Raw genomic sequence first — 26,967 nt, forward strand, 5'->3', positions numbered from 1 at the left:
TCTCAAACCATTGCTGAACATTTTCCTGCTGAAAGAGGACACTGCCTTTAGGGTGTCATGTTTTTCATGGTTTCAGGTGCCATAAAACCATACACTTGGCCTGCAGCAATGTTTAGATAGGTGACACAAGTCAAAGTAACATACACAGGAAACCAGGACGCACTGTAGGCACTTTCTGTGATGGACAGGGGTCAGCATGGGCATTCTGATGGGTCTGTGACTACACAGATTCATGTTATGCACTGTGTGTTCTGACACTTTTCTTTCACAGCCAACTTTTTCAGCATTTTGTACTACAGCAGCTCTTTTCTGGGATTGGACCAGACAGTTTAGCCTTCAATCTCCATGCACATCACTTAGCTTTGTTCACACATGACCCTGTCGCTGCTTCACTGGCTGTCCTTTCTTGGACCTCTTTTAGTAGGTACTAACCACTGCATACCGGGAACCCCCCACAAGACCTACTGTTTTGGAGATGCTCTGACCCAGTCATCTAAGCATCACAAACTGGTCCTTGCCCATTTTTCCAGTTTTTTCCAGAACTGACTGTTCACTTTCCGCCTTATATATCCATGTGTACAGGTGAAGAAAAAAAATACTCAAGGTACAAAAGATGTACCCTGGAATGTACCATCCCATCAACAAAAATATGAACAGACGGTAATGCTATTTGTTCGGACAGTGTTCACTCAATTTAACATTAAATTAATGTACAGATTAATGTACATTTTATAGGCTTGGAAGATATTTAAATCTTTTGGAAAGTATTTATATCTATATTGGGTGATGCACAAATTCTTCTTCTTACATAATCCTCGCATTGCTGTAGATGATTAATTGAACAGATGGCTGTTCAATTCATTTTTGACCAGCTGTCTGTCAGCGCATATTTACGGCATGTGAAAGCCAACAGCTGAGCTAAAAATATGCAATTTTCAAGCTGTAACCTAGTCACTATGCAGTGGCTTATTGCATGCATTCGTATTATCTCACAATGATAAATGATGTTCCAAAGCAGGTACAGAATACTTATATGCTCATGTTTGTTGGGAAGCAGGACTAGAAACTGAAGCTTATTACTACCTAGGATAAAAACAAAATGCAATCTAAATTCTACTGGGCCACACTTCAGCTACTGAAGGCAGGAATAAAGTCTGGAAACAACCCCAGGAAAAGAGAAAAAAACTAAAAAAAAATGATGCATTTTCCAAAGGTCACATTTCGATTAGTTCAAATCAATTTTATTTGTATAGCACTTTTAATAATGAATAGTGTCACCAAGCAGCTTTACAGAAATATAAAGCATTTCAGGCAGTCATTGGTTGAAAAGAGTTACATCTGTGTCCTAATTTGTTTACAATAATTGTTTGACATAAAGGAGGAAGCATTGTGAATTTTTCACATGAGTAATCCTTTTTATGTACAATCAATGTTATTCACACAATATAATGTGTTTACATCAATTCACATACTGAAATGAACCTTCACACGGCTATAAATATGTGATCGTACATATGTGATTTACAAGTGGATCTTTAAATTTATAATCAGTGTTTTATGTCCTTTCCTAAATGACAAAAAAAAACAAAAAGGCAAATTATACAAAATCCCCTTTTTACCAATGACTGAGGACACTGTTATCTTTGTGTATTTATGTGTATTTTGTGAGTCTGGGGCATGGTTCTGTTGAGGGTGGGCTGAATGTAGCATATGGACACTCTCTGTGGGAAGATGAGAAAATGGGCCACAGGCCCAGAGTTCAGTTTCCTGTGCTTTCATTATACACAAACCCGTGCAGCGCAGAATTATTACAAGTGTAGGTTCCCTAAAGATGTTATATTGTAACTTAATAAATCAATGATCCTGATTTTGGCTGTATATAGTCATGTAATGGAGGAGAAAGCAAATACAAGTGCAGATTATTTATTAATTAAAGTAAGCATAAATATGATAGAAAGCATAGATATTAAAACTACAGGTGATACCGTAACACACAACAACACAATATAGCGGTGCTAATCAGTGTGAGACAAGACACAGGTGAGAGTGCTGGAGACGGGTGACATACTGGGGCTGATGGGCGAAGTAGTTCATCTCATTCTTTGGTGATATCATACCTGGTTCCAAAAGCTCGATCGCCCACATACTAAAACAAAACAAGAGAAAAAGAGAAAAAAAAAACTGAAAAATAAACTTTTTATGTATTGTCTAATATACTTTTTAATTTATTATATGCATTGTAATTATTGTAATAAATTATCACTTTTGATCCGATTTTCCATCCAAAATATACTTTAGTTAATGACCTCCGGTTATCAGGAAAGCCTTATTAATCAGTGGACTACAGATGGAATAAATATGCAAACTGTCCCTATTAGGTCCTTGTGAGAAAACCCACCTGTACAGGTAAGATTGTGAACACACTCACATGGTGCGTGGGTGTGGCTGCATTATGTCATGTGAAAAGGCCCTGAGAAAAATCCTTGCTGGAGGTTAAAGAGAGAGAGAGGAACATTACCCTTTGGAACGGACAAGACTCACCTGTTTGAAGGAGTGCCATTTAGACTGAAAGGTGCAGTGATTTTGGAATAGACATACTGTACAGACTGCAGAAATACTTGGATCCTCTTTCAGCAAGGGTAAGGAGAAATTTTTAGTCTATATATACTATAAAAGCTTAGATTAATTTCTACAACTACACAGTTACAGCCTGCTGGCATGGCAGTATAGATAAGAAAAATGGCGCAGGGACTTTGTGCTCATGTCGGTATGGTACATGCTTGCACGGAGTGAACTACGTCATTGATAGTGTGAAATCTTTCACATTTGTTTGTCAGCATGGCCAGAATAGAGAATTTAAGGTGTTACTTTTTCATATTCAGAATAATAAAAAAAAGGAAAATACTGTATACTATGCTGTCTGGATTTCATTACATATTTTTACCACTTAAAATGTCTGTAATCAGATAATTTGTGGCTTATAGAACACAAGAAATCCATCCAAGTCTTCACATTTTACCCCAGCACTGTTATTCTCAGTAAAGCCTGCAGATCATAAATTGTTTTATTAGACACAGTGTGATGCAATAATTTAGTTATCTAGTACCAAGATTGTTCTCTGTTTTAAGCTGTATACATTAAAACCTACTGAAAATACAGGCAGAAAGGATCGTTAGCTTAAACACTGATGCTTGTAAAAAAAAGAAGGAAGTGGTGGGAATACGGTCCTCTTCAAATATATATAAACTTACTGACACAGCAGCAACCTGCAGAGGCATTTACATTTACATTAGGTCTAAATAAGTCACTTAAGACAATTTTTAGGTCTTTTTTTGCAAGGTTTAATAACTCGTTTGGTTATTTTGGTCCTAAGATGTGTGAAAGTTACTGGCTCTGGAGAATAAGAATAAGGAAGCACTTTCCTGACCTCAAGAGCTGCATTGTTATAAGTTCTGTTCTTTTTCTTCCAACACAGTTTTGTAGATGTTTGCTACAGTATTTATATAACCCTACTCAGCAGGGTCAATTTGGCTGTTTAATGAAGATATCCAATTGTTCTTTTTCATTTAGAGCTCTCTATCCAGAGAGTACTAAACACTCCCAGGCACAGGACAGTATTTAACATAAATCACAAGGCAAGAAAATATTCTATAATTTCATTAGAAAGCTATTAGCTGTATTAAAACGCATACAGAAGATTTGTGTGGGTATTGGTCATGTCACAGGGACAGGAGGTGGATAAAATTGTTCTATGATCTCTTTAACAGATACTAGCTCAGTGTTCAGAATCTAGCCAACAAAGAGACAGGCTGAGATACAGTTAACTGTGACACAGAGATGTACTTCCTCTTCTCTGTAAAATTTCAAATCATGTACATAAATGTCTGGCAGTCAGATTCATCCCAAATTCCTACCAAACCCCTAACATCAACCCCAACTCCTACCTCAAATGCTGTTATTACAAATCTGTTATTACTCTTATCATGAAGGTTGTTACTGCTGATTTATGATCATTATAATTGCTTCTATAATATTATCACTGATTATCATTGAGTGTTATTAGTAATATTAGTATTCTTATTTTTTTATGCCTGCTTTTTTCTAATATTGTTAATGGACATTTTCTTTTTGTTTTTTACAACATTATCAGGGAAAATTCAGAGCATTGTATCATATACAGTTATGGACATAAAGATGGATAAGCTGAAAAGTTAACTAAGCTGACAGGCTTTTACTCAACCCTCCTGAAAGTATAAGAGCCCAACAAGTAATATGTTATGTAGCTGGCATGAGAATATGTGGTAATCAGTCTAAGAATGGAAGCTCTTTAATAGAAATGCATGTTTATTCACATTTCCAATCCACATATTGCATAATAATGAGATCAGGTGACCATGTGGCCAACATATGGCTATGTTTTGCACATTTTTTTTTGGAAATATAGAAATACTGACTAAATCTCTAATTTGAAGATATTTTTGTTCAATGCTGCCACCTCATGCTGCTCTTTTGTGTTTGAGGCACTTCTAAAGCACTCCTAAATACGGGCAAATTTGTATTTAAGGACTATTTTTTTGGCATTTAAGAGCAAATTATTTTGCTATACATACATTATGGCCAATTCAACTTTTTTCCATTTTTGTCCAACACTCTACCATATTTTACATGAAAGCATAATTTACAAGCATTTTGCCTAACAGCCCAAGAATTATGAGGTGCAATGCATTTTCTTTTGGGATTTCATTCAGACAACATGTTTGCGTTTTGTTAAGCTTTCCACTATTAATCAGTAATAGGAAACAAGATATACAGTCTCTGTTCATGAGTGTATAGTAAGGAATAGTATATTCTGTCAAAACATCCATTTCAAGCACTCTAGTAGCGACCACAGTTGACACATTTACCTACTCTTGTGTGTCTTTTACTCAGGACTTCCCCGTTATAAATGCTTAAAAATGTCTGTTATTACATGCCAAGTGGGAGTGGATACTCGTGTATTTTTTCAGCTGTGTCTTGCAGAGAAGCAAAAAAAAAAGCCAAAACAGGAATCAGCAATCCCATTGAGCAGCGATGTTGCCATGGCAACAGCAAGAGAGTGATGGAGAAAGCTGAGTGAGCTGCTAGAGGTTGTTAGAGGAAATAGGTGTAAGAGGTACAATCCTGCAGCGTCTTTGTATTCTCACCCATAATGTGTTCGGTTGGTAGGAGAGCCAATAACAAAGTGGATGCAAAATAAAACACTGTTATATTTGAACATCTCTCACTTCTTTACAGGTAGATAAAGGTATATTGAGGTTGAGTGTCTGACTACCATTCTGTCCTTATATCACTGTATGCCCTCTTCATCTCCATGTCCAACCCCATTCACTATATACAATAACCACTCCCTCCCTCTCTCTCTCACTCACTATCTCTTTGTCTTTCTCTCTCTCTCTCTCTCTCTCTCTCTCTCACATAGACACACACCATCTTAAACACCATGTAGGCTGGGGATTTACAGATCTGCAACTGAGGCAGGCTTGTAATCAGATGAAACACAAGATTATCCCAAGGATCCCTTCATCTTTCCCACTGCTGGAGAAGTGTTAGAGAAGCTGGAGGTGGAGGAGAAGGAGGAGGAGACTCTGGGTCATGAGGGGTGGGGTCTGACGGAGTGACTGAGTGAAAGAGGGGAGGAGGGGTTCACCTGTGGATGTGTACGGGGGAAAAGAGACACCACTGCTGATGCCTGTTCCCTTTCAAGGTCCCGCGCAGACACTGAGATGACTGCACGTCGACATTAGAGAAAGGAAGGAAAGGCAGGGAGACATAGAGGGCTGGGAAGGACTCCGGGGAATAGGCAGTACTAAAGGATATATCAAGAAGAGAATATAAATTCTGCATCCAACTCTCCTCACAGGGTAAGGATTATTTGTCATAAGTGTTCTGTGTAATAAAACTCTGAAAAGGGATCATTGGTAAACAGGCTGTCTGGTACCTCTGTGTTTGTGGTTTCTGCATGTTTATGTGTGTGTGTGTGTGTGTGTGTGTGTGTGGATGCACATGGCAGGGATCTTGCATTGTCAGATATTTTTACATCTTGTGGATGAATAATGTACGCACATGTTCGGAGTGAGTATTTTCTCCAGACCTTGCTATGCCCTTTATTTAGAGATAAATAATACAATTACTATCAGCAGATATTTTTAGATCATGTGTGCAAATGAGGTTTTGCTCGATCATCCCAAACAGCTGAAGCAATCAAGCTGGCAGACCTGTAAAAATTGACTAAATCAGCTTATTGACCTCAAAAACACTTTACCCCCTGAAGTCAGTTGATTTTCATTGAGTAACCGTTCCACTTGGGGCCACGCAGGCAGTTAATCACAGAGAGCGTGACAGTGAATGGAACCGGATTCTTATGTGTTAGGTGGTGTATGTTGTACGTTTACATTTTTTAACATCTCACGTTGTTAAAAAATGTAATAAATCAGGATTTTTTTTCACCATCTTTTATTTAATCTAATCTTCTGTTTTTCCATTTTATATTTATTATGCATTACAAGTTTAAAGTCTTTCTATATGTAGAGATATTTCTCTTCATAGTGTATTGAAATGTGTGTCTTAATTTTAGTCTTCTTATCATTACGTAATGTAATGTAGATTATGTAACGACTACTGTATGGTTTAGTGATTGCGTTTTCCTGTATTATATTTTACACTTTAAAAGCTCTAATGGGTTCTCTGGCGTTTTCATCTGGGGAAGACACTTCTGTGTAGAACCCTACAATAGTTTTCCTTTTAGAAAAAGAGCCAAATACAACCTTTACAGAAAGCTAGTACTGTTAGATATCCAAAGAAAGGTTTTATTTTTGTCTTCCATATGCTCTCTGGGAGTACAATGGTCTTTGTATCACTTTCTGAAGAAGATCATTACAATTCTAAATTTCTTTTTGTCTCTTATGAAAGGTAATTTAGACCTAATTTTACTTCTCGGATCTTTACACACGACCTGAAGTGTGAAAGTGGAACCATACTTTCATACATTCATACTGACCTAAACTACATATCATTATTAAATACAATATGTCTAACATGGATTTAACTTTCCTATCAAATGAGTATCTCACGAAATGCACTAAGAATGTGTGTTGCTTGTATTATGAGCTTTGCATGAGTAACAGATACTATTATTCTGTCTTGTTTCAGTTTTCCATGGCGGAGATTGGGTGCCCCGTGTCTGAACCGTTTCCACCTGGTAGCACCATTCCACCCAATCCTACTGTCGCTGATGATATTATTATTCCACATTCTACAGAACTAAAGGACCTTAAGCCTGAGGAGCTACAGAAGAGTTCTAGTGAACTACCATGCACAGAATCTATTCTGGAAGACAGAGGGCATATAAAAGAAAAAGATAAATGCCTTCACAATGCACCACGTCCCCACAGTATTGCTGAGGTTCACATAACTGATGAAACAGGTGCACAGATAGCATCTGGTGTAAACCGTCCGAATGAACAGGGATCATTGGTACTCACAGAAAAAGCCTCCTCGCTTCACAGACACCTAGCAGAAGAGAACCTGTCCCCAACCAACCAGAGGAGTCATTCAGATACCCTTCAAATTCAACAAAAGGACCATCCTCTACAAAGTGAAACAATCAAGCCTACATCTCTGAATAAGAGCCGAGAAGCACTGCTTCTGTCCCTAGCTTGTAAGGAGGCCACGCATACACAGCATAGCAGTAGTCTCACCACTCTCTGCAGAGCAGCAAATAGCCCAATCCAAGCAAGCTCTGTTCAAGTTTGCACTTCTGGCTGTACTCAGATATCAGGTGAGTTTGCCAGGGATATTAAACCCTCTAGGCTTGAAGCAGCTGCTTGCTGCAGCCCCTACCATCATGTAGCTGTTGAGGACACGTTCGCTGCCTACTGTCACCCCCAGCCCATACCCGCTCCTGCACAAGTTGTACCACGACTAATAAACATGGAGGGAGACTACAAGGGGCAGAGAGCAGGCCCAACCTTATTATCGCTTCCCCCACTCGTTTCCTCCGTCAGTGAGACAAGACTGGATTCCAAAAGACTGGTCCACTGTTGCAGCCTGGACTGTAAGTGGCCTGGTCCTTTGTGCCAGCCTGGAAGTCAGCAGAAATCGATTAAAGAGGTTAGAAAAATGAGAGATGCAGGGACTATGACATCCTGCAGGGAGTTAAAGGACATAGGGGTACAAGTGGGTCAGGACTCAGAAAAGTCACCTCAGCATGTCTTCCCAAAGGTGTGTCTGGTGGACGAAAATGAGATTGGAAATGACAAGCTTACAGAGAAACAAAAAAATCCAATAAAGGATGTGAAGTGGGACTCGGAAGGAATGACATGGGAGGTCTACGGTGCCTCGGTGGACCCTGAGGAACTGGGCTTGGCTATTCAAAAGCACTTGGAGCTGCAGATCAAGGAGACTGCAGGAAGAGCAGCAAGGTTCTCACAGCAGAACACAACCACCTCAAAGCTGGAAAATGAACAAAGGAAAAGTAAGAGGAAGAGGGGAGTAATGGCAGCTCTTCGTCCTTCAGTATGTTGTAGCCGCACCTCTACTGCAGTGGACTAACTACCAAAACTGGGTTTTGTATTTTTAAGCATCATAGATTTTTCAAATCTATAGACGGTGTATGAAGAGGGTAGAACACTGGATGAGAGAGAACATGTGCCTAAGTCTTCCTTTCAGTTCAGAACCTCATGCATCGTTTTCAGAAAACTTTATTGACCTTAAGGGCTATTTGTTTTGTGTGTACTTCTAGCCATTTGTGTATCTATCATTGGAGCACTTTATTTCTTACTGCAGTACGCAAAATGTCCTGTCATTCTTAAGCAGCAGGGTGATAACTTTACTAAGGCTAAGATTGAAAGCACAAACCCGGCTGTGAGCCTGAGGCCATCTGACACCTGGTGACTCCCCACTAAAGTTAAACAACTCAGCTGATAATGCAAGTAAGGTCACAGGCTACGGTCAAAGTCCTAGAATTGGCAGAGGCTGACAAGAGTGACCTTGTAGTTGGGGTTACTAATTTCCACAATCCTGTCAAATAATAAGCCTTTCCAAAGAACAAAGCCCTTAATCCCCAATAGTACCGGGATACCCAAGAGACTGATACTGAGCTTTGACCCTGTGCTTCCTTAGATGTATGAGATGAGACATGCTAAGTAAAAAAAAAAGCCCTATGTAGCAATACAATAGCCAATAAGGAATCTCTGCTGTTCTAGAGAGTTCTAGAGTGTCTGAAAAAAATACGTAATTCTTTTGATAGCCAAGAAGTAATAAAGAACAGCAGAGAAAGACTTGAAATAATGAAGATTCAAGAGAACCCAGAGATTCAAAGCAAGAGCTTCAGTAAGGGACCTAAAACATAGCTTACACTGAGCTAGATGCTAGGTATGGGGAAAATCTAAGTGGGTTAAAGATTCCTTTAATATTCTTTGATTAATTGAGATACTAATAACAATATAGAGGAAATCAGTTCATTTTCATTTCATTCAGTTTCATTCGCATTCAATTAAACAAATCCTAAGCTTAAAAGATATGTGAACCCTCTGTCAATACATAACAGTTTTACTTTGTATTCTTGCTCTTTACAACTGCACCCTTTCCAGTGACCTCAGGTTAATTGTTTTTGTCAGTATATATATAAAATATATATAAAATGTATATATGAAACCTAAACTATTCCATCTAGTCAGAGGCATGTCTTACTATGAACCACACTCTCTTCCATGTATCCAAAAAAAATGCAAGCAATTTGTACTAATATTCACAAATGCAGATTGTGAGTCTGGTATAAAAAGAAAAAAATCCTTTTCTGAAGAATATAGATATATTTCTGTGCTGTCTTTAAAAAAATGAGATCAGTTAGTGTATTGTGTGTAGCACACTGTGATGAGAGGCAGCATAAGAGCTGAACTGTTGCACCATGTCCTGGTCTAAATTGTCTCTCTGTCTTTCGTTTTTGTCTGTGATTACAATGGTATGATGATTATACCAAGAGTAGTACTCTGATTAACCATGTTATTATTACTACCACTGTTAGAAGGAACTGAACATCTCTCAGTCTCTGTTGTTTGGAAAAAAAAGTCCAAAAAATGTGTGTTTATATTTTGGGTGTATATATATTACATATATAAAACACCTAACAGCAATATAATATGGATGAAAATGAAAATAAAGTAGAAAAACTAATACAGACTAATACAACTGACATAATAGAGATTAGTAATGAGAATAATGTTAAGAAAATTCTCTTGCTATTATTTTAATGGTGACTAGAAGAAACGTCATCTATTTCACGTAATGTTAATTTAACGCACAAATTAATTCACATTTTCAGCGTGAGAGTAAGACATATTTTCCTGTTGCCTAAATTGCAAAATGTTTCTATAAACTATTTATTCCTAGAGCATAACTAATAGTGACCTCTGATCCATAATGTCACACCATAATCTTTGTAGGATGGATGTTGTCTGAAATGTTTCATTCCTAATATTGAAATGTCTAGGACATCACCTTTTGGGGGATGCACAAATATAGTTTGTACATTTTTATCAGTGTATTGGTGATAATGATCATGTTTAGAACAAATAAATATTCTTTATTCACTTTGTAGCAATAATAATTGACAATGTTATTATTTATGCAAAAAAAAAGTTCCACTTTTGATATACAGTACCTGTCGAACATTTAGATTCTAGATTGAAACTATGTTTGTCGACGTATTAAAGTCATTCTGACGAAGGTTTATATAAATAGTGAATATACACCCACTGTCCACTTTATTAGGAACACCTGTACATTCGGCCAAACATGTAGCAGCAGCACAGTGTAATGAAAATCTTGCAGATACAACTCATTCGCTAAGGATAATGTTCACAACAAACATCAGAATGGGGGGGGGAATTTTGAACTCAAGGCAGGGTTAGTGGTACCAGATGAGCTGGTTTGAGTTTTTCACAACCTGCTGATCCCCTGGGAATTTTACACACACAAAACAAGAATAATATATGAGCGACATTTCTGTGGGTGGAGATACCAGAAGTCTGAGGAAAATGGCCAGATCAGATCAAGCTACCAGGAAGGACATATCTTTATCTTGTATAATTGCATTATCCACTGTTACCCAGATGAGTCTGGCTCCTCTCAAGGTTTTTTCCTAATATCATCTCAGAGATGATATTTTTCCTTTCCACTGTTGCCTCAGCCTTGCTCATTAGGGATTATTATAAATCCTGAATTTCTATATTCCTGTGAAGCTGATTCGCAACAAGATCCATTGTTAAAAGCAGTATCCAAATAAAACAAATACATTGAATAGTAACTCATATTGTACCCATTAAAACCATGAAGAGCAGAAAAAAACAAATACTTGGGGTGGACATGACAGCAGAAGACCATGACAGGTTCCACTCCTTTTTTCCCCATGCTCTTACATGCATTAACATATCATCCCTTCATTATAATAAAATTGCAATGATGTTTGAGATCTATATACATTTTCTGTGTTACCTATTGTTCTGTTACCTACAGAGAGCGTTTAAGGAAGGCTGGTACTCACTTCTACTCCAGTTAATTATCCAAAAACACGCCCTCTCTAAACCTTACCGCTGACGAGCACCAACCAAATACCCCAAGGTCTAATGGTCAGCTACTGTATTCCTATCCTTTAGATGACATTTGGTCCACACCAAGATAAAAACACACACACACACATACACACAGACTCACTCGCGCGCGCACACACACGCACACAAAGCATTCAGTTTTCATCTTGCCTTTTACTGTACGGTTGCGCGCGCGCTGGAGCTCTCTCCGCCATCACTCTACCGGTTACTGTCATGTATTAACATCCTTACATAACACCTGCATCGTATTTTAACTGCCATATGAGAAGAGCAGAGGGAAACTGCACGGATTTGGGAGAGCATCCAAAGCAAAAGGGCTGAGGTAAGTCCGAACCGTGTACTGATTACAGGCTTTCTCAATTAGGCTGCGGGTGCAGGGAAGAGTGACTGGAGCGGAATGGCGACGATATGAATCCTACTCATAAATCTTCGGGGGTTTAAACAATGCTGGCATCGTATATTTAACCACATATGAATGCAGAATGTGTTATTTATCATTTTTGTGGGATCACAGAGCATACAAGAGTCTATAAGATATAAGAGCATATAAGATCCACATCTGCATCCACATCATAAGATTCACAGCATCCACATCTGTAGATTTTTGGAACGTTACTAAACTGCCTGTGATAATTACACCACCTGTGTCCCATCCTGCTATTTACTAAAATAAAGTAAATTTTACGAAAATATTGTAAATAGTGCAGAAAATAGTGCCACAGTGGCCTAGAGACTATATCAAAGGTAGTAGCCTGTACGGCATTGGGTGTAGTCTAAGGATTATTGTTATTTTTTCTGTTATCTGTTAATCCAGCTCCAAATAATTGAGTCATATTAAATACATATTTTGAAGTCAAGTCTATTTGGCAGTCGAAAAGCTGCATATGTGTGCTTAAGCCTAGAAACAGGCTACCTTCAGCTACTTAAATATGATTAAAAATATCAACTGTGATGCATTATGTACTGTATAATCACTGTATTATTTATTTGTATGTATCCCGGTGGGACAGATTAAACTACGTGTCGCAGATGATCCCTAACAAAAACTGTCAGTTACATTTTTATGTGATTTGGTATTTGTAGAACAATACAAAAAAAATATTCTTTTGGGATCAGTACGCATGTAGGCGAAATCAACCACGTTGTCATTTCTTACATTCATAAAATCATGCCCAAACTTCAAGCTCTGCGAAAGGCTGCCATTTCGTTTGACCTATTTTCAGCACAACAGCCCAGCTCTCATACAAACAAGAGGCTATGCAGTCCACTTCATAATTATTGGCACCCTTAGAAATCTGTGGATTCTGTGAGTCTTCTCCTGCTCGAGGAGCAACACTGACAAAGTCTTTATGCAAGTGGGGAAATTGCCCTAAAAATACATGATACATATATAAGCATGCTTCCTTTAATCTGTTTACATTACCGCTTATCGTATACAGGATATTGAGGTGCCTAGAGCCCAATCCAAGGGGACTCAGGGAACAAGGCGGGGGACACCCTGGACACAGAGCATAATCACCCAAACACACACACCCTTTCACACATTACTGACATTTTAGAGATGCCAATCAGCCTATACGTCTTTGGATATGGAGGAAATAGTAGTGCTTGAATTAAACTCCACACATGCTAGATAAAGGCAGACCTGGAGGTGAAAGGCTAAACACCTCAAACATGGAGGTGAAAGGCTAAACACTAAGCCACTTTATAACTTAATGTATTTAACAATATTTTATTAAACGCAAGTAAAATGACAAGAAAGATTTCTTTCTTATCTTGTATTCAGTAAAATATGGTGTAAATCAGTGAAAATGTGAAAGATCATGGGTCTGTGCAGATGGTGATTAGACAAAATGGAACCAAATAGAATTCCATTCTTTGTCATCCACATTATTTAGCAGTGTTTATTATTTTTGGAGCACAACATGATCACGTCAACACAATGACTCTAATTTCCATAAAATAAAACAAATAAACTATTACAATTTAGCACATATTTGGAACAAATACAAGGCGATACTGAGGATATTATTGTGTTCAGCATGTCACTCAGGTGGTAGTTATTTACGTGGCACTATGTAAAAAAGCTTAAAACATCTATATTCAGCATTGCAATCCTGAAATATGCCCAGCTGCTCTTCCTACCGACTGAGTAGTGGACAACCGAACATTAAATATTTAAAGCTGTTCAGTATACTGTTACATTGTCACTTTATATACACACATTGTCCTCTTTATTAGGAACACCTGTACATTCATGCAGTTATTGAATCATGTGGCCGCAGCACAAGGCATAAAATAATGCATCTACAGGTTAAGCACTATAGCTAATGTTCACATTAATCATCAGTATGAAGAAAAAATGTGATCTCTGAGACTGTAGCCATGGTATGGTTGTTGGTGCCAGATGGGCTAGTTTGTGTATTTCGGAAACTGCTCACCTCCAGGGAATTTTACACACGTCAGTCTCTATAGTTTACACAGAATGGTGCAAAAAACAAAACAGATCCTGTGAATGGTCTACAGGCTGAAACATTTTATTGAAGAAAGATATTAGAGGAGAATGTTCAGACTGGTTGGAGCTGACAGGAAGTCTATAGAAACTCAAATAAGCAATCTTTAAAAATGCTGTGAGCAGAAAAGCACCTCAGAAAACACAACACATCAACACTTGAGGTGGATAAGCTATAACACAGCTGAAGACTGGTTAAAGACCAGGTGATTTATTTCCAATGAGAATGTGCCGAGGATAGCCTCAGATTTTGGAATTCAGAGTTGAATCTAGTGCGTCTTCTACTTCTGTAGCTCATCAGCCTCAAGGTTGATGTTTTGTGCATGCTGAGATGCTTTTCTTCACACAACTATTGTAAAAGATTGATTGTACGAGTTACTGTATCCTTCCTGTAAGCTCTAATCAATCTGTCCATTTTCTTCTGACCTCTCTTATCAACAAGGCATTTCTACCAACAGAACTGTCTCTCATTTAATGTGTGTTGTTTTTCACACCATTCTGTGTAAACTCAAGAGACTGTTTTGTGTGAAAACCCCAGGAGATCAGCAGTTTCTGAAATACATATACATTCCCATTTAGCACCAACAACCATGCTATGGTTAAAGTTGCTGAGATCAGATATTCTTCTTCATTCTGATGTTTGAGGTGAACATAAACTGAAGCATTGAACCTGTATCCGCTTTATTTTTTGCATTGTGCTTCCGACAAATGATCGGCTGATTTAATTAACTTAATGAATGCTTTCTCAGGTTTCCACATAAAGTAGGTTGGTGAAGGTTAGCTAGTCAGGTTTATCCTTGCAATTCCAAACTTGCTAAAATAAACACATTTCTATTGTTACATTTTATAGGACTTACATCTAATAAGTAGTTATATGTCATATGTTTGCCTTTAGGAAATAAATATTCCTTTAGGAAATAAAATATGGATAGCAGCAGGTTAAAGAATCTTGAGAAAGAGTTTAGTCAGTGGAAGTAAAGAGATGTGCCGGTGCTTCTGAACAAAGAAATTGTTATGTATTTCTTTATCAGTAATTGAAGAGCTACAAACAACACTGCTTAATCATGAAGGATCTGTTGCCTTTTTTTTCAGGTTGTTCCAGAATGAACCGGGCCATAGCCACCTGCTGCATATTCCTGCTTCTCTCTGCTTTCCTGTGCGACCAGGTGATGTCCAAAGGTGGCAGAGGAGGTGCCAGGGGTTCTGCTCGGGGTTCTGCCAGAGGTTCCACTAGAAGTTCCATTCGAGGCAGTGCACATGGCGGACGCTCATCCCATATCCGTGGCTCGTCCTCTGTGAGGGTCGCAGGAGCGGCTGCGGCCGGCGCCGCAGTAGCGCTGGGAGCCGGTGGATGGTACGCTTCGGCTCAACGCAAACCAGATGACAGCTCCGAGCATGGGGACGATTATTACACAAACAGGACAGGCTGGGAAATTTACTTCGCTCAAACGTCTAGTGCAGTAACTCATGATTTCAAATATAATGGACTGTTCTCATTGATCCTGCCAATAAACTTTCTGCTTCCTTGAGGCTGGAATTAGAAGCTTCAAGAGCTTGAAATGTTCAAGTTTACTGTGCAATGTGTATTCCTAGTATTTTTAATACAATGCACGGACTTCATAAAGAAAATTGGTATTAGAAGTTGTAGACTGATTCACAAAACCTAAAGAAGCTTTAACACGACTTAATTGGTTGGAATACATCTTATGCTTCAGCAGGAATAGTAGAGAATCCGAATCAAACAAGCAGATCATTTAAAAAGCTATTAAAACTGTGGCTATATTTCACTTCATCACTGTTACTGTATATAACATGCAAAATACTCTGCTTGTATATGTAATCCCAGTTCCCCTCTGTTATGGAAGCAAACAACTAGAAATATTTAGTGTTAGAAAAGCCATTGAATTATTAATAATGAACTTTAAGCAGCACTGAATGAACTCTTTCATAGTTTTTAATATCTTGCTTATTTGCGCTCAGACTCTCATTCCAGGCTTTATTACACAGACAGCCCAGATCTTTATTTATTTATTTACAAACTGAATTTTCCTGGTTGAATCTGCCCATTGGGATGTGCAGCACAGTTTTGAATATATGAATGATTTTTTTAATTCACTGGGAAAACAACAGATATGTGAATCAAACACTGAAATAAAGCTACTTTGAAATTCAAGGAGGTTAATTCAGAATAAATAAATACAGATGAACAATATCACTATGTAACAAATTTTTACTTTTTTCTTCTTCCCGGGAAACAAGTGTTATTTCCCTGTTCTTTGTAACCCAAATAAAGAGAAAAAACCCATCTTAACCATGAACGTTTGGGTTAGTTTTGGGCAGGCTTCTTTAGTAAAATGGGCTAATTTTGACGTTTTCGTTCTCTTAAAAGCCCAAACCCAAACTTCAATGGGCTTAATGGCTATTTTTTATCATTTTCCATCAAAAGTAATTGGAAAACTTCATTCACTACCCAGGAACAAAGTTACATAGTGTAATACTTTTCTTTAAATTAAAATGGTATTTAAATTGTATTATTAAGTATTCAATGGCTTTTAACATCTAAATGTCTCTTTTTTTGTCTCCATACACTTTAGATTGCACCTTTGCACCTTTTTTCTTTATAAGCGCCAATGTGCCATGGTAGAATATTTTCGTGTCAACCTCGTACCACAGTATTTGATATATCGCAATGACAAAACTAAGCCTTTTAGGCTTATTCCTTAAGCTGAATAACAAACGCTAGCTAGCAAATTACATACACTGCCAGTCAGGGTACACAACAAATACTTCTAGTAGTCTATAAGTGCATTTAAGGTGGTTAATCTTAACAGCAAAGAAAGTGTTATTAAGAAGAAGCAGTGGTTACTGTATTTATTACTACTTATTTGGTGTGACTGATTCTGTCTGCTTTGTTCGTCAGACAAACTCTTGCAAAGCTTCTAGTATATTGTAGAGCCACTTATTTAAAACAGGTGTCGTTTTATACATCGTATGGACGGCAATTTATACAAGTTGGTAATTGTTTACACTTGTAATAGAACGGCGTTATTGTATTTCTATGTAAGTACTTTTAGCAACTGACAAAACAAAGACATACTAAAGATAAATACTGTATCTTTTAATGTCATTTTAATATTTAATCATGCAATTACAGCTTAAACAATATGACAAGAAAAACTTGTCCCCCATTGTTAGATAAGATTTTTAGGATTACATATGGATAGCTATATGCTAATTTTCATTATCCGTGAAGTATTTTTACTAAGACTGTGAAATTATTATAAGCCCAGATCATTATTTATGTGTGTGTGTGTGTGTGTGTATAGCATGACTGAGAAAAAGCAAAGCTTAAATGAAAGTATTCACTGCATCACTTATTTGTAGGTGCGGTTTTAATACTGCGCACACACACACAAAAAAAATCTGTTTTTCTGTAAGTATATATTTTATTGTTTACACACTGTATTTTATTTGTATGACATCAGAGAACTGTACGAAACACCACCAAAGCATCTTTGTGCAATAGATTTTAGTCAATATATTAATACAGGATTATTACTGTTACCATTCCCGTGATTATCACGTCATGAATATCATGAATCTGTCATTACGTAAGGAACATGTTGTGTGTTTTATTAGTCAAGCATGACTTTGCCCAGCTCTCCTTTACGGAAAGCTCTGATGAAGTCGTAGGCTGCGGCGGTGTAGTTAGGCATTTTCACAGTAATGTCACCTATGGAATTAAAAGTGAATTAAATAATTATTTCTTGCAGGCTGAGACTAGTGTTGCCATTTCTGTGTTGTAAAGTATTTTCCACTGATACATTATTATTGAGTCATGTAACGATATCACTCACTCACCTACTCCTGTGATGGCTTTCACTCGCTGAGTCTTGCCTAATTTAACTGCGATGCACTTCAGCACATGTTGAATATCATCAGATGGTGCTTCTAGACCATACCTGTCCACATAGCTGTTCATACCAGGATTTATTAATTAATAACATGTAATGACATTATATCTGAATAACTTTTGCTAAACTGAATGTCTAATATCTCCTCTGTTATGGTAAATTTAGAAAACCTGAACCTTTTTTTAACGGTCCCTAAAAAAGTACATATCAGTCATCTATATGTTACCTACCCAAAGCGCTCGAGTCTGTTGAGTGAAAAGAGCAGATAATCAGCTATGATATCTTCACCAACTAAGTGGTCCAGTATAGTACCTGTAATAATAATAATAATAAAACATTTCTTTACATTTATCATTAGCAACGTTATAGTTAAAGACGTGTCACTAAACCAGTGTTTTTTGCACATCCAGCATGCTGACTGTTGTCTATTCAGAAGCTGAAGCTCTTGAACAATGTTCTATGCATCACTTTACAATAAACAGAGCTGACTGAATATATAAAAAGTAAACTTATACTTGAATGTACCCTATCTTGTTTTCCTGTTGACCAGATAATTTCAGATCTATATCAACCCTCTCAATCCGATCAAAAGTTCATTTGGATCAAGCTCGATCAGATCGCTTGCAGAGTTTACATGGAGTTAAATTACTAACAGATTATTTTATTCGCATGTAAACGTATCTGTTGTGTTGCTAGCTAGGAGACAGTAACAGTGTAGAATGCTTCTAAGGGTTGGAATGGAAATCATTGCACCACACAATCTTACCACATAACGCGAGTTTCATCCCAGTCTCTACATTCTCGATCTTAGGAGCCAGCACTCCCGGCGTGTCCAGCAGATGTATGACGGGTCTTTCACACACCTAAAAACACAAACAGTGTGCTTATGATCAGAGAAGGGCAGAAAATTTTTATGCAATCACCCAAAAGAGAGATTGTGATCATGCAAATTGAGGCCATTTAGCAGTAGAATAGAATTTATAAGGCGCTACACACATCCATTAGCAGTATATGTTCAGTATATAATCAATATATGTTCTCATTTAAATCATATAGAAAGTGGAAACACAAGGCAACTGAGAAAAATGTGGTCTCCTTTAAACACTGTCAGTCAAAATACCTGGATTTTGGTCAGAACAGCTTTGGTAATTCCAGGTTCACCTCCAACCCTCGAGGCTTTGCCTATATTTAAATAGAGTGTTTCCGGTTCATTTCTGATTTTTAAAATTCATAAAACAAAATAAAAAGACAATTGCAACATATACAATTTACCTTTTTTCAGGTTTGTTCTTCTTAAAGCATTAATCAATGACGATTTCCCAACATTCGGCACTCCTATCACCATTACACAATAACTTCTGTTCTGTGAAATGATGGAAATATAACAAATGTATTTTTTATCAACATCCATAAGAACTGTAAATCAATGGATATGGACAAATAACAGCAATATCATAGAAAATGATAAAGAAATCAAAGTGCTTCCAGTAAGGAATAAAAGCTGATTTAGAGGATGTACTGTAGGACAATAAATAGTAAGGAATTGGTGTGATGTACAAATTACTTTTTAATTAATTAAATAAGAGAAAATCGTCCTTTATGTCAATTTGTAGATAGATTTAATGTTGTGGAACATCTGCAAATCAAGTTACTTCCTGTTAGTGCTTACATATCAAATATAATGCATATTTTAATTCCTCCTTGTGTAACATATTAGTACATATTTTGCAGTTTATATCACAAAACTATGTTTGAATTCTTTGAATTTTTATTATCCTTTAATGAGGAAAAAAAATGTAACTCTGCTCACCTCCTCTCTGTGGAAACGAGGTGTGTTCTCTATAAGGTCTGTTACAAGAGGAATTACCTACAACACAATAAGCAATGTTACCATAAAATAAGGCATATTTAAATTATCATGTTTTTCCCAGTTGGAAAAAACGTGACAATAATTCTGCTCACCTTTTTAATACTCATGTCTCTTTGCTTCAGACAGTCTGTGAACATGACGTTCTTAACCCCATCTCTCTCGAGCTGTTTCAGGATACTCTGGAGAAATAAAGATTGCACGTTATTGATCATTTACTTGTGCTTTGTTCAAAGACATATAGGTTCATTTAGTTTTTGCAGGTTGTGATACCAATTTGTTCGATGTGTCTGCCAGGTCCATCTTATTCAGAATGAGTAAATGCGGCCGGACATCAAGGCTCTCTTGAAACAAAGGATTTCTTCCAGAAAATGGTATGTTTGCCAGTTAAAGAAGCTTTTAGTATGGTGTGCAATGACGCAATCATGCATTATATAAATAATCATGTCATTGTTGAACTATATTTTTAGTTCTTAGATTGAAATGCATTAAATCCCCATAATCACCAATCAGACATAACTTGAATAGCAAGCAGGCACACCTTTCAGGCAAGAACAAAATGAGAAAATCTGAAAGGCATGGAAGAGTTACAGGCTAGAGGATTTGTACTCTGAACAAGGATATTCTGGCATCATGGATTTCAATGATGCAGTCAACCTTCCTCAGGCTGGCTCTCATCTGCTTGAGTCCTAACAAGAGACACAGAAAACTGATTACAAAAATAACAATAACCTTAAAAAATAATAATGAGAATAATAAAAGTTACAGTAGTCATATAGTAACAGTGACTGGAAGGATGTGATGAAAAGAAAAGAAAAGATAAGAAAAATATCATGGTATCACTAATAGTATATGATGTGTACCACGATATGTAGGGCCAGCAAAAACTATACTGTTTCTGGCGTCTGAATACTACTAGGTGTATTTTAATCAGATTGAATCCAGTTGGATTCAAGTGATTTACATGGCTATTTCTTTCCTAATTTTTTTTACAGGATTATTTCAGCTCTACACAACTCTTTTCAATATGATTGACCTTTCATTCAAATCGAGTGAGCTTTTTACACGAAGACTTTTTAATCGGATTGAGCCGTCTGCATTGTAAACATAATTACTGATAGACATATATTTTTAAAATCGGAAAGAACCGTTTCAAATTTATGACGAGAATAACAATTTTTTAAACTATTATATTTATCAGTTATATATTTACAATTGTACACATATTTTACAATTTGGAGAACAACAAATGAGCTTCATCAGTTTTCAACTGCTACATAAACAAACAACAATCCTGCAACATTTCTGAGAAGTGCACTGGACCATAACTTGTATTTATATCAATATCTGTATTACCTGTTATACAGCCCAGGCCAAGGGACTGGAGACAGACATTTTATTAATGACAGTAGCCCATCCACAGCTATGGACAGTTTGCTGTTGTGCTGAGAATGACCAATAATTATAACAGTGTTTTTCCTTTTGTTCTTTCTTTCTGTCTTTCTTTCTTCCCCAGTGATGGACGAGGATAGGACCGACCATTTAATGCATACTTACTGTACTGATCAGACATAGCATTATGAGTGAATAACACTGATGATCTCCTCATCATGGCACCTGTTAGTGGGTGGGATATATTAGGTAGCAAGTGAACATTTTGTCCTCAAAGTTGATGTGTTAGAAGCAGGAAAAATGGGCAAGCGTAAGGATTTGAGCGAGTTTGACAAGGGGCATATTGTGATGGCTAGACGACTGGATCAGAGCATCTCCAAAACCGCAGCTCTTGTGGGGTGTTCCCGGTCTGCAGTGGTCAGTAACTATCAAAAGTGGTGCAAGGAAAGAACAGTGGTGAACCGGAGACAGGGTCATGGGCGGTCAAGGCTCATTGATGCACGTGGGGAGTGAAGACTGGCCCGGGTGGTCCTATTGCTCAGATTGCTGAAGAAGTTAATGCTGGTTCTGATAGAAAGGTGTCAGAATACATAGTGCATGACAGGTCAGAGCTGTTTTGGCAGCAAAAGGCGGACCACTACAATATTACGCAGGTGGTTATAATGTTATGCCTGATCGGTGTACAGTGTAGATGCACTTAATAAACTAGCCACTGAGTAAAGATGTCATGTCCTAAGTGGACAGTAACAGGACAGCAAAATAAACCGATACACATGACCATACAATTGCAAACAAACCTTTAGCCATATGTCCAGGGAACCAGTGTGCAACTTCTCTCTGGCCGAAATCAAACACAGTCCTGAACATGGCAGTATTGAATAAAGTGTGAGTAATCCTCATTTTCACTGGGTTAGCTACCTCTCCTCATACCTCAGCTGGAGTTCATCAGGATTAAATAAACTGAATTAATGATCCGATCATGTGCTAAAACATGGCGCATTAAACAAGCGTCATCCGAACTACAGATAAACAGAAACATGCTCTCTGTTCAGGTCACTGTGTTCTTCTGTTCCTCTCTCTGTTTATCTGACTGTAAAAGCGCGCTACCGCCACCTACCGTGTGTAGTTTTAATGACATTTCAGATCAGTAGATTCAGGAGAAACTCATCACTGTTTTGGCTGATTTATGAAGAAATTACATTTATAAACAAGTTATTAATGCTCATTCACTCAAAGCTGAAATATATAAATATTATACGGCATATTCGTATAACCTTTTTTTGTAAAGATGTGTTTATTGGGAATATACATAAAATAATGAGTATTAGTAATTACTATTTATTAATTAAAAATAAATAGTATGCAAACGCACTAAGAATATCAGACAAACAAAAAAAAGTAAGGAAAAAACAACAAAAAGAAAAACAATAAACACCCCCCCACACGCCACCCACACGTGGCATAATTGTCTCAGATTTTAGTCAAGACATTGGTTATAACGATGTTAAATAAAAGTAGAATTACACAATAATTAACGATAATAATAAATGGAAGCAAAAATGTCCGCAGATGAAGCAAGAAAATAAGAGAAAGGAAAAAATACACACAACAATGAATATACAACCTGGTCAATCATTAAAGCCTAACAAAGGTAGTGCATCAAGAAAAGGGGCCCAAATATAGTCAAAATCTGTGGGATACAGAATATAATATTTTCTCAGGGGTACTATAAGATACAGGCTCATTAATCCAGTGTTTTTGCTCTGGGGGGGGGTTCGCAGATTTCCAGTTTTTAAGTATGCATTTTTTAGCTGCAGTGCTTGCAAGCAAGATTAAATAGGTCATGCGAAGTGAACTGATATCACCTAGTATCCAAATTTTAGGATATTTGTATAGCTTAACAGCTGCCTATGTAGAGCTCTAAAAAGAGAGACGAGTTCAACATTGTTTAACTAGAGGTGTCGCTAAAGGATTTGGGGGCACATGGTGAAAAAATCTACTTGAATTTTAATAGTAAATTTTTATAATAGTTCCAAATCTGCACAAACAACATAATGCACGAACAGCATAGCAGATTATAAACATGTCAAAGAATATTTTGGGCAGCAATTGCACTATAAAGGTTCTAAAAGGTCAACAATTTATAATGATAATTCCATACTTAACCAAGCCAGACATTAAATGAGCACGTTTCTTTGTTTGTTTAATCATATTTTGTTGGCTGCCAGAATGAGTCGATTATACTAATCAGTTTCCTGTTTACATATGAAAGCAATTAGGCAGCTATACTCTAGGGATAGAATGATGCTTATCGAAATGCTGATGGTCTGCTGCAGAAAGACAAAAAAAAAAATTGTGGAAATGTCCTAACGTTATTTAGTGGCTACAGTGTTAATATGGCAAAATCTGTAATGATGGTTAAATAACAATTTCTTCCCACCACTGCTTCTACTACTGTTTAGTATCCACACAAAATACCAGAGCATGGAATACTTAGCAGTTTATTTGTACAGATGGTACTTAGTATATTTTCTCATCTATCCCTGAAATGAAGGTATATAAACATTGCATCATATTAAAAATATTAACAAATTGAATTATGAACTTAAATTCAGTATATAGAAGAAATATGTTTATATATGTTCCATAACTTGTACTGGACTCACACAATGTTCATATCTGCAAGCTGTTATATACCAATGGTGCATTATGACGGAAAAAACATGCATTTGCATTATACTGTTTTATGATTGTATAATTTATAAGACCTCATTTTGGCCTCTCTGGTTTAATAAGATGAGAGCTTGTGCGTTTTGCTCGTTTAAACAAAGACAAGGGTTAAATAAAGGTCTCACTGGACCCAGAAATTCTACTGCAAACAAATGGAGCAATGTCATTGTGTCTGCATCATAGAAAGATACTGTTCCTTTCTCAATTTCCACATAGACCCCAACTTTCTGGATCTTCTTGTCAATTGCTAGCATTGTTTCCTCAGAGCCATTACATACAAGATATCTTCCATTTCCATGATAGATGTAGCAGAATGTCTTGTTCAAGCAGATACAGTCAGGAGCTGCATTCTTCTCTCCTGCCTGCATATTGGACCCATATGACAGACCAATTAGCCAGTATGGTTTCTCCCAGACTGCAGTTTCCCAGTAATGACATGCACTGAAGAATGACTCCTTGGCCAGGATACTGTACTCAGTGCTGATGTGTTCTGTGTCTTTGCTTTCCTTCCTGTTCTGTTTGCTCCAGCGAACCTCCAGTTGGTCTGCGGAAACTTCCAGATTAGGGTGTGCTGTACCTGCATCTAAATGTATTGCCTTCATATCTGGAAGAAGGAAAAGTGTCATATTTATTACCATAAAAAACATTCAGAATATACAGTATTTGTATGAAGAAACTGCACGTACTTGCCCACGGTCGGCTTGTGATTTGGAATACAGCTGTATAAAAACTTTCAGCCAGCTGTTGTACTGTTTCCATCCTGTGTGAGTGTGTGTCCACTGATGGCAGTGCTGTTGATTTCAATTTTGGCCTGTTAACATTAAAAAAAAATAAATAAATAGCGGAAATCCTCTAAGAATTTTCTTTTTAACTAAATTCTCACAGGCCAGTTTTTCCTTACATGTGCAATTCAGTACAGGTTTGCATGTTTGAATGAAAATGCACATCTACTTTTCAATTTCTGTGAATTAATTTCAGTATGTTAAAATAAAAGGAAGATGTGTACTACAATGACAAAACCAAAAACAGAAGGGAAAAATGTTAAGAAAATTTTGGAAAATTTATTTTAATTAAAAAATGGATCTATTGGTTTTGGACATTTTGGAAGAATATCACTGAAATATAAATGTCTTGTTGGTGTAAATAAATGTCTATCATTCTGAGGATGTGTATAATTTGCACTTGACTGTATATTTAAGAAAATAAATTAAGCCAATATGCATTACTCACCAAAATGTCTGCCTTTTAAGATGCTAAAAAAGAAAATATTCATGTCTTTTCTATAATAATAATAATAATAATAATAATAATAATAATAGTAAACATTAAACATTAAAAAGTTCTAAACACAGTTTGTCATGGTACCTTGAGGAGCTTTAACTGATCATTTTCTTGGAGGAGAGATTTGCTTTCTCTTAATGAAGAATCCATGTTTGTTATTTGCTGCTCCAAATCCTCTTTCTTAGACTCTAACCACTTAATGGTGTAACGTTCCTCCATTTCTATAATATCCATCATCAGCTGTTCATCCTTTACAATCAAGTCTTTTATGTGGCTGTATGTTTCTGCTATTTTGACTCTGGAGGTGTTAGCCAAAGCCTGGAAAATACACACACAATATATACACAATCCTCATTTTTCAGGAAAAACGACATTTTTGAAAGCTGATTATTGAAGTAAGCAGCTTGTAAAAAGTTATGAGGTTACATGAAATAATAATTTGCTTAGTGACTGAAAACAAATAGAATCTGTAATATCTTTATATGTTAAGTGAATATTTACAGATGTCTCTGAAACCAGTCGCTGCAGGTCCTGTAATGCACACTCAGCCTGGTGTCTGTTCTTCAGGAGCTTTGCATCTCTTTCCTCCAGTGCTTTCTAAAGAGACTCTCAGAGGATTAGAGAAGACACATCGTTAGGGTCTTTTTTTTTAATTGTTATCTGTTTTAGTTTGGAAATGTCAAGAGATTATGCTGGTGGTGCTACAAATGTTCAGTGTGTCTTCCCTATGAAATATATAAATATAAAAATATATAAAATAAATCTGGAAGATAAAAAGTACTAATAAATAAATACATAAAATAAATGCAAATGTAAAATAACTAAACATGCACATTATAACACTAAAATATCTATATTAAACTTTAATACTATAATTTGATGATAATAAATCATTGTCTTCTACCTTGAAATCCGAGCAGGCTTCTTGCAGCTGGATGATCCGGTGACTCTTGTGTGTCCCGAACACCACACAAAGACAGCACACGGCAGCCTGGTCATCCTGGCAAAACAACTTCTGCTCCTCTCCATGTTCCTGACACTTATAGGACAGTGGATCTTGGGTCAGTTCGATAAGTGTGTGTCCTCTCAGCCGTTCCCTGTACTGATGATGGAGAGTGTGAACTGAGCACAATGAAGCATCACAGTTCAGACAGCTTTTCACAGCCACCGAAGATCTCCCAATGCACTGATCACACGTGATAAGTGAAGAAGACATTAATGCAGTCTCTTCACTCATGTGTCCACACATGCTGGCATGCTGTACCTTATCCTCCAGATCTGTGTTGATTTCAAGCTTCAGGTCAGGTGAAAGGAAGATCTGACATTCAGGACAGAATCGCAGCCCTGCCTCTGAGTCGTTATCATCATCATCATCATCCTCATTCCAAACGATACGGATGCAGGACCAGCAGAAGTTGTGTCCACAAGGAAGACGTATGGGTTTTGTAAAGACATCTGCACAGATAGGACATGTTAGTACTTGGTCTTTAACCTCCATGTCTACTTGTGCTGAAGACCCTCCACTGAATGGACTGTGCTGGATTTCCATGAATGTTTTAGAGATGAGGCTCAGGTTTCAGTGCTGTTGTGTGATGCATGGATCAGTTTTCCACATTTATTGGT

General features: G+C 37.1%; 4 protein-coding genes across 4 annotated transcripts; 2 read left to right on the forward strand and 2 right to left on the reverse strand.

Annotated features, from left to right (window-relative positions):
* Positions 1-2,497: 2,497 nt before the first annotated feature.
* si:dkey-191g9.7 (uncharacterized) lies at positions 2,498-10,590 on the forward strand. Its single transcript, XM_058380570.1, has 3 exons — positions 2,498-2,639; positions 5,459-5,900; positions 7,189-10,590. The coding sequence occupies exon 3, from the start codon at positions 7,195-7,197 to the stop codon at positions 8,587-8,589; it is 1,395 nt and encodes a 464-aa protein (XP_058236553.1). The 5' UTR covers positions 2,498-2,639; positions 5,459-5,900; positions 7,189-7,194; the 3' UTR covers positions 8,590-10,590.
* A 1,085-nt stretch (positions 10,591-11,675) lies between these two features.
* sprn (shadow of prion protein) lies at positions 11,676-18,586 on the forward strand. Its single transcript, XM_058377563.1, has 2 exons — positions 11,676-11,970; positions 15,253-18,586. The coding sequence occupies exon 2, from the start codon at positions 15,264-15,266 to the stop codon at positions 15,687-15,689; it is 426 nt and encodes a 141-aa protein (XP_058233546.1). The 5' UTR covers positions 11,676-11,970; positions 15,253-15,263; the 3' UTR covers positions 15,690-18,586.
* Positions 17,535-22,399, reverse strand: mtg1 (mitochondrial ribosome-associated GTPase 1). The gene is made up of 11 exons (XM_058377550.1): positions 22,131-22,399; positions 20,563-20,630; positions 20,215-20,316; positions 20,037-20,123; positions 19,885-19,941; positions 19,347-19,437; positions 19,195-19,256; positions 18,841-18,937; positions 18,305-18,386; positions 18,022-18,134; positions 17,535-17,893 (listed from the first exon to the last, which is right to left on the reverse strand). Exons 1-11 carry the CDS (start codon positions 22,231-22,233, stop codon positions 17,796-17,798), a joined length of 960 nt encoding a protein of 319 aa, XP_058233533.1. The 5' UTR covers positions 22,234-22,399; the 3' UTR covers positions 17,535-17,795.
* A 451-nt stretch (positions 22,400-22,850) lies between these two features.
* On the reverse strand, positions 22,851-26,842 carry LOC131351057 (E3 ubiquitin-protein ligase TRIM62-like). The gene is made up of 6 exons (XM_058386175.1): positions 26,249-26,842; positions 25,846-25,941; positions 25,429-25,662; positions 25,294-25,316; positions 24,750-24,874; positions 22,851-24,667 (listed from the first exon to the last, which is right to left on the reverse strand). Exons 1-6 carry the CDS (start codon positions 26,840-26,842, stop codon positions 24,093-24,095), a joined length of 1,647 nt encoding a protein of 548 aa, XP_058242158.1. The 3' UTR covers positions 22,851-24,092.
* Positions 26,843-26,967: the final 125 nt, after the last annotated feature.

The sequence above is a fragment of the Hemibagrus wyckioides genome, linkage group LG03 (assembly GCF_019097595.1).
Source record: "Hemibagrus wyckioides isolate EC202008001 linkage group LG03, SWU_Hwy_1.0, whole genome shotgun sequence".
Classification (NCBI taxonomy): Eukaryota; Metazoa; Chordata; class Actinopteri; order Siluriformes; family Bagridae; genus Hemibagrus; species Hemibagrus wyckioides.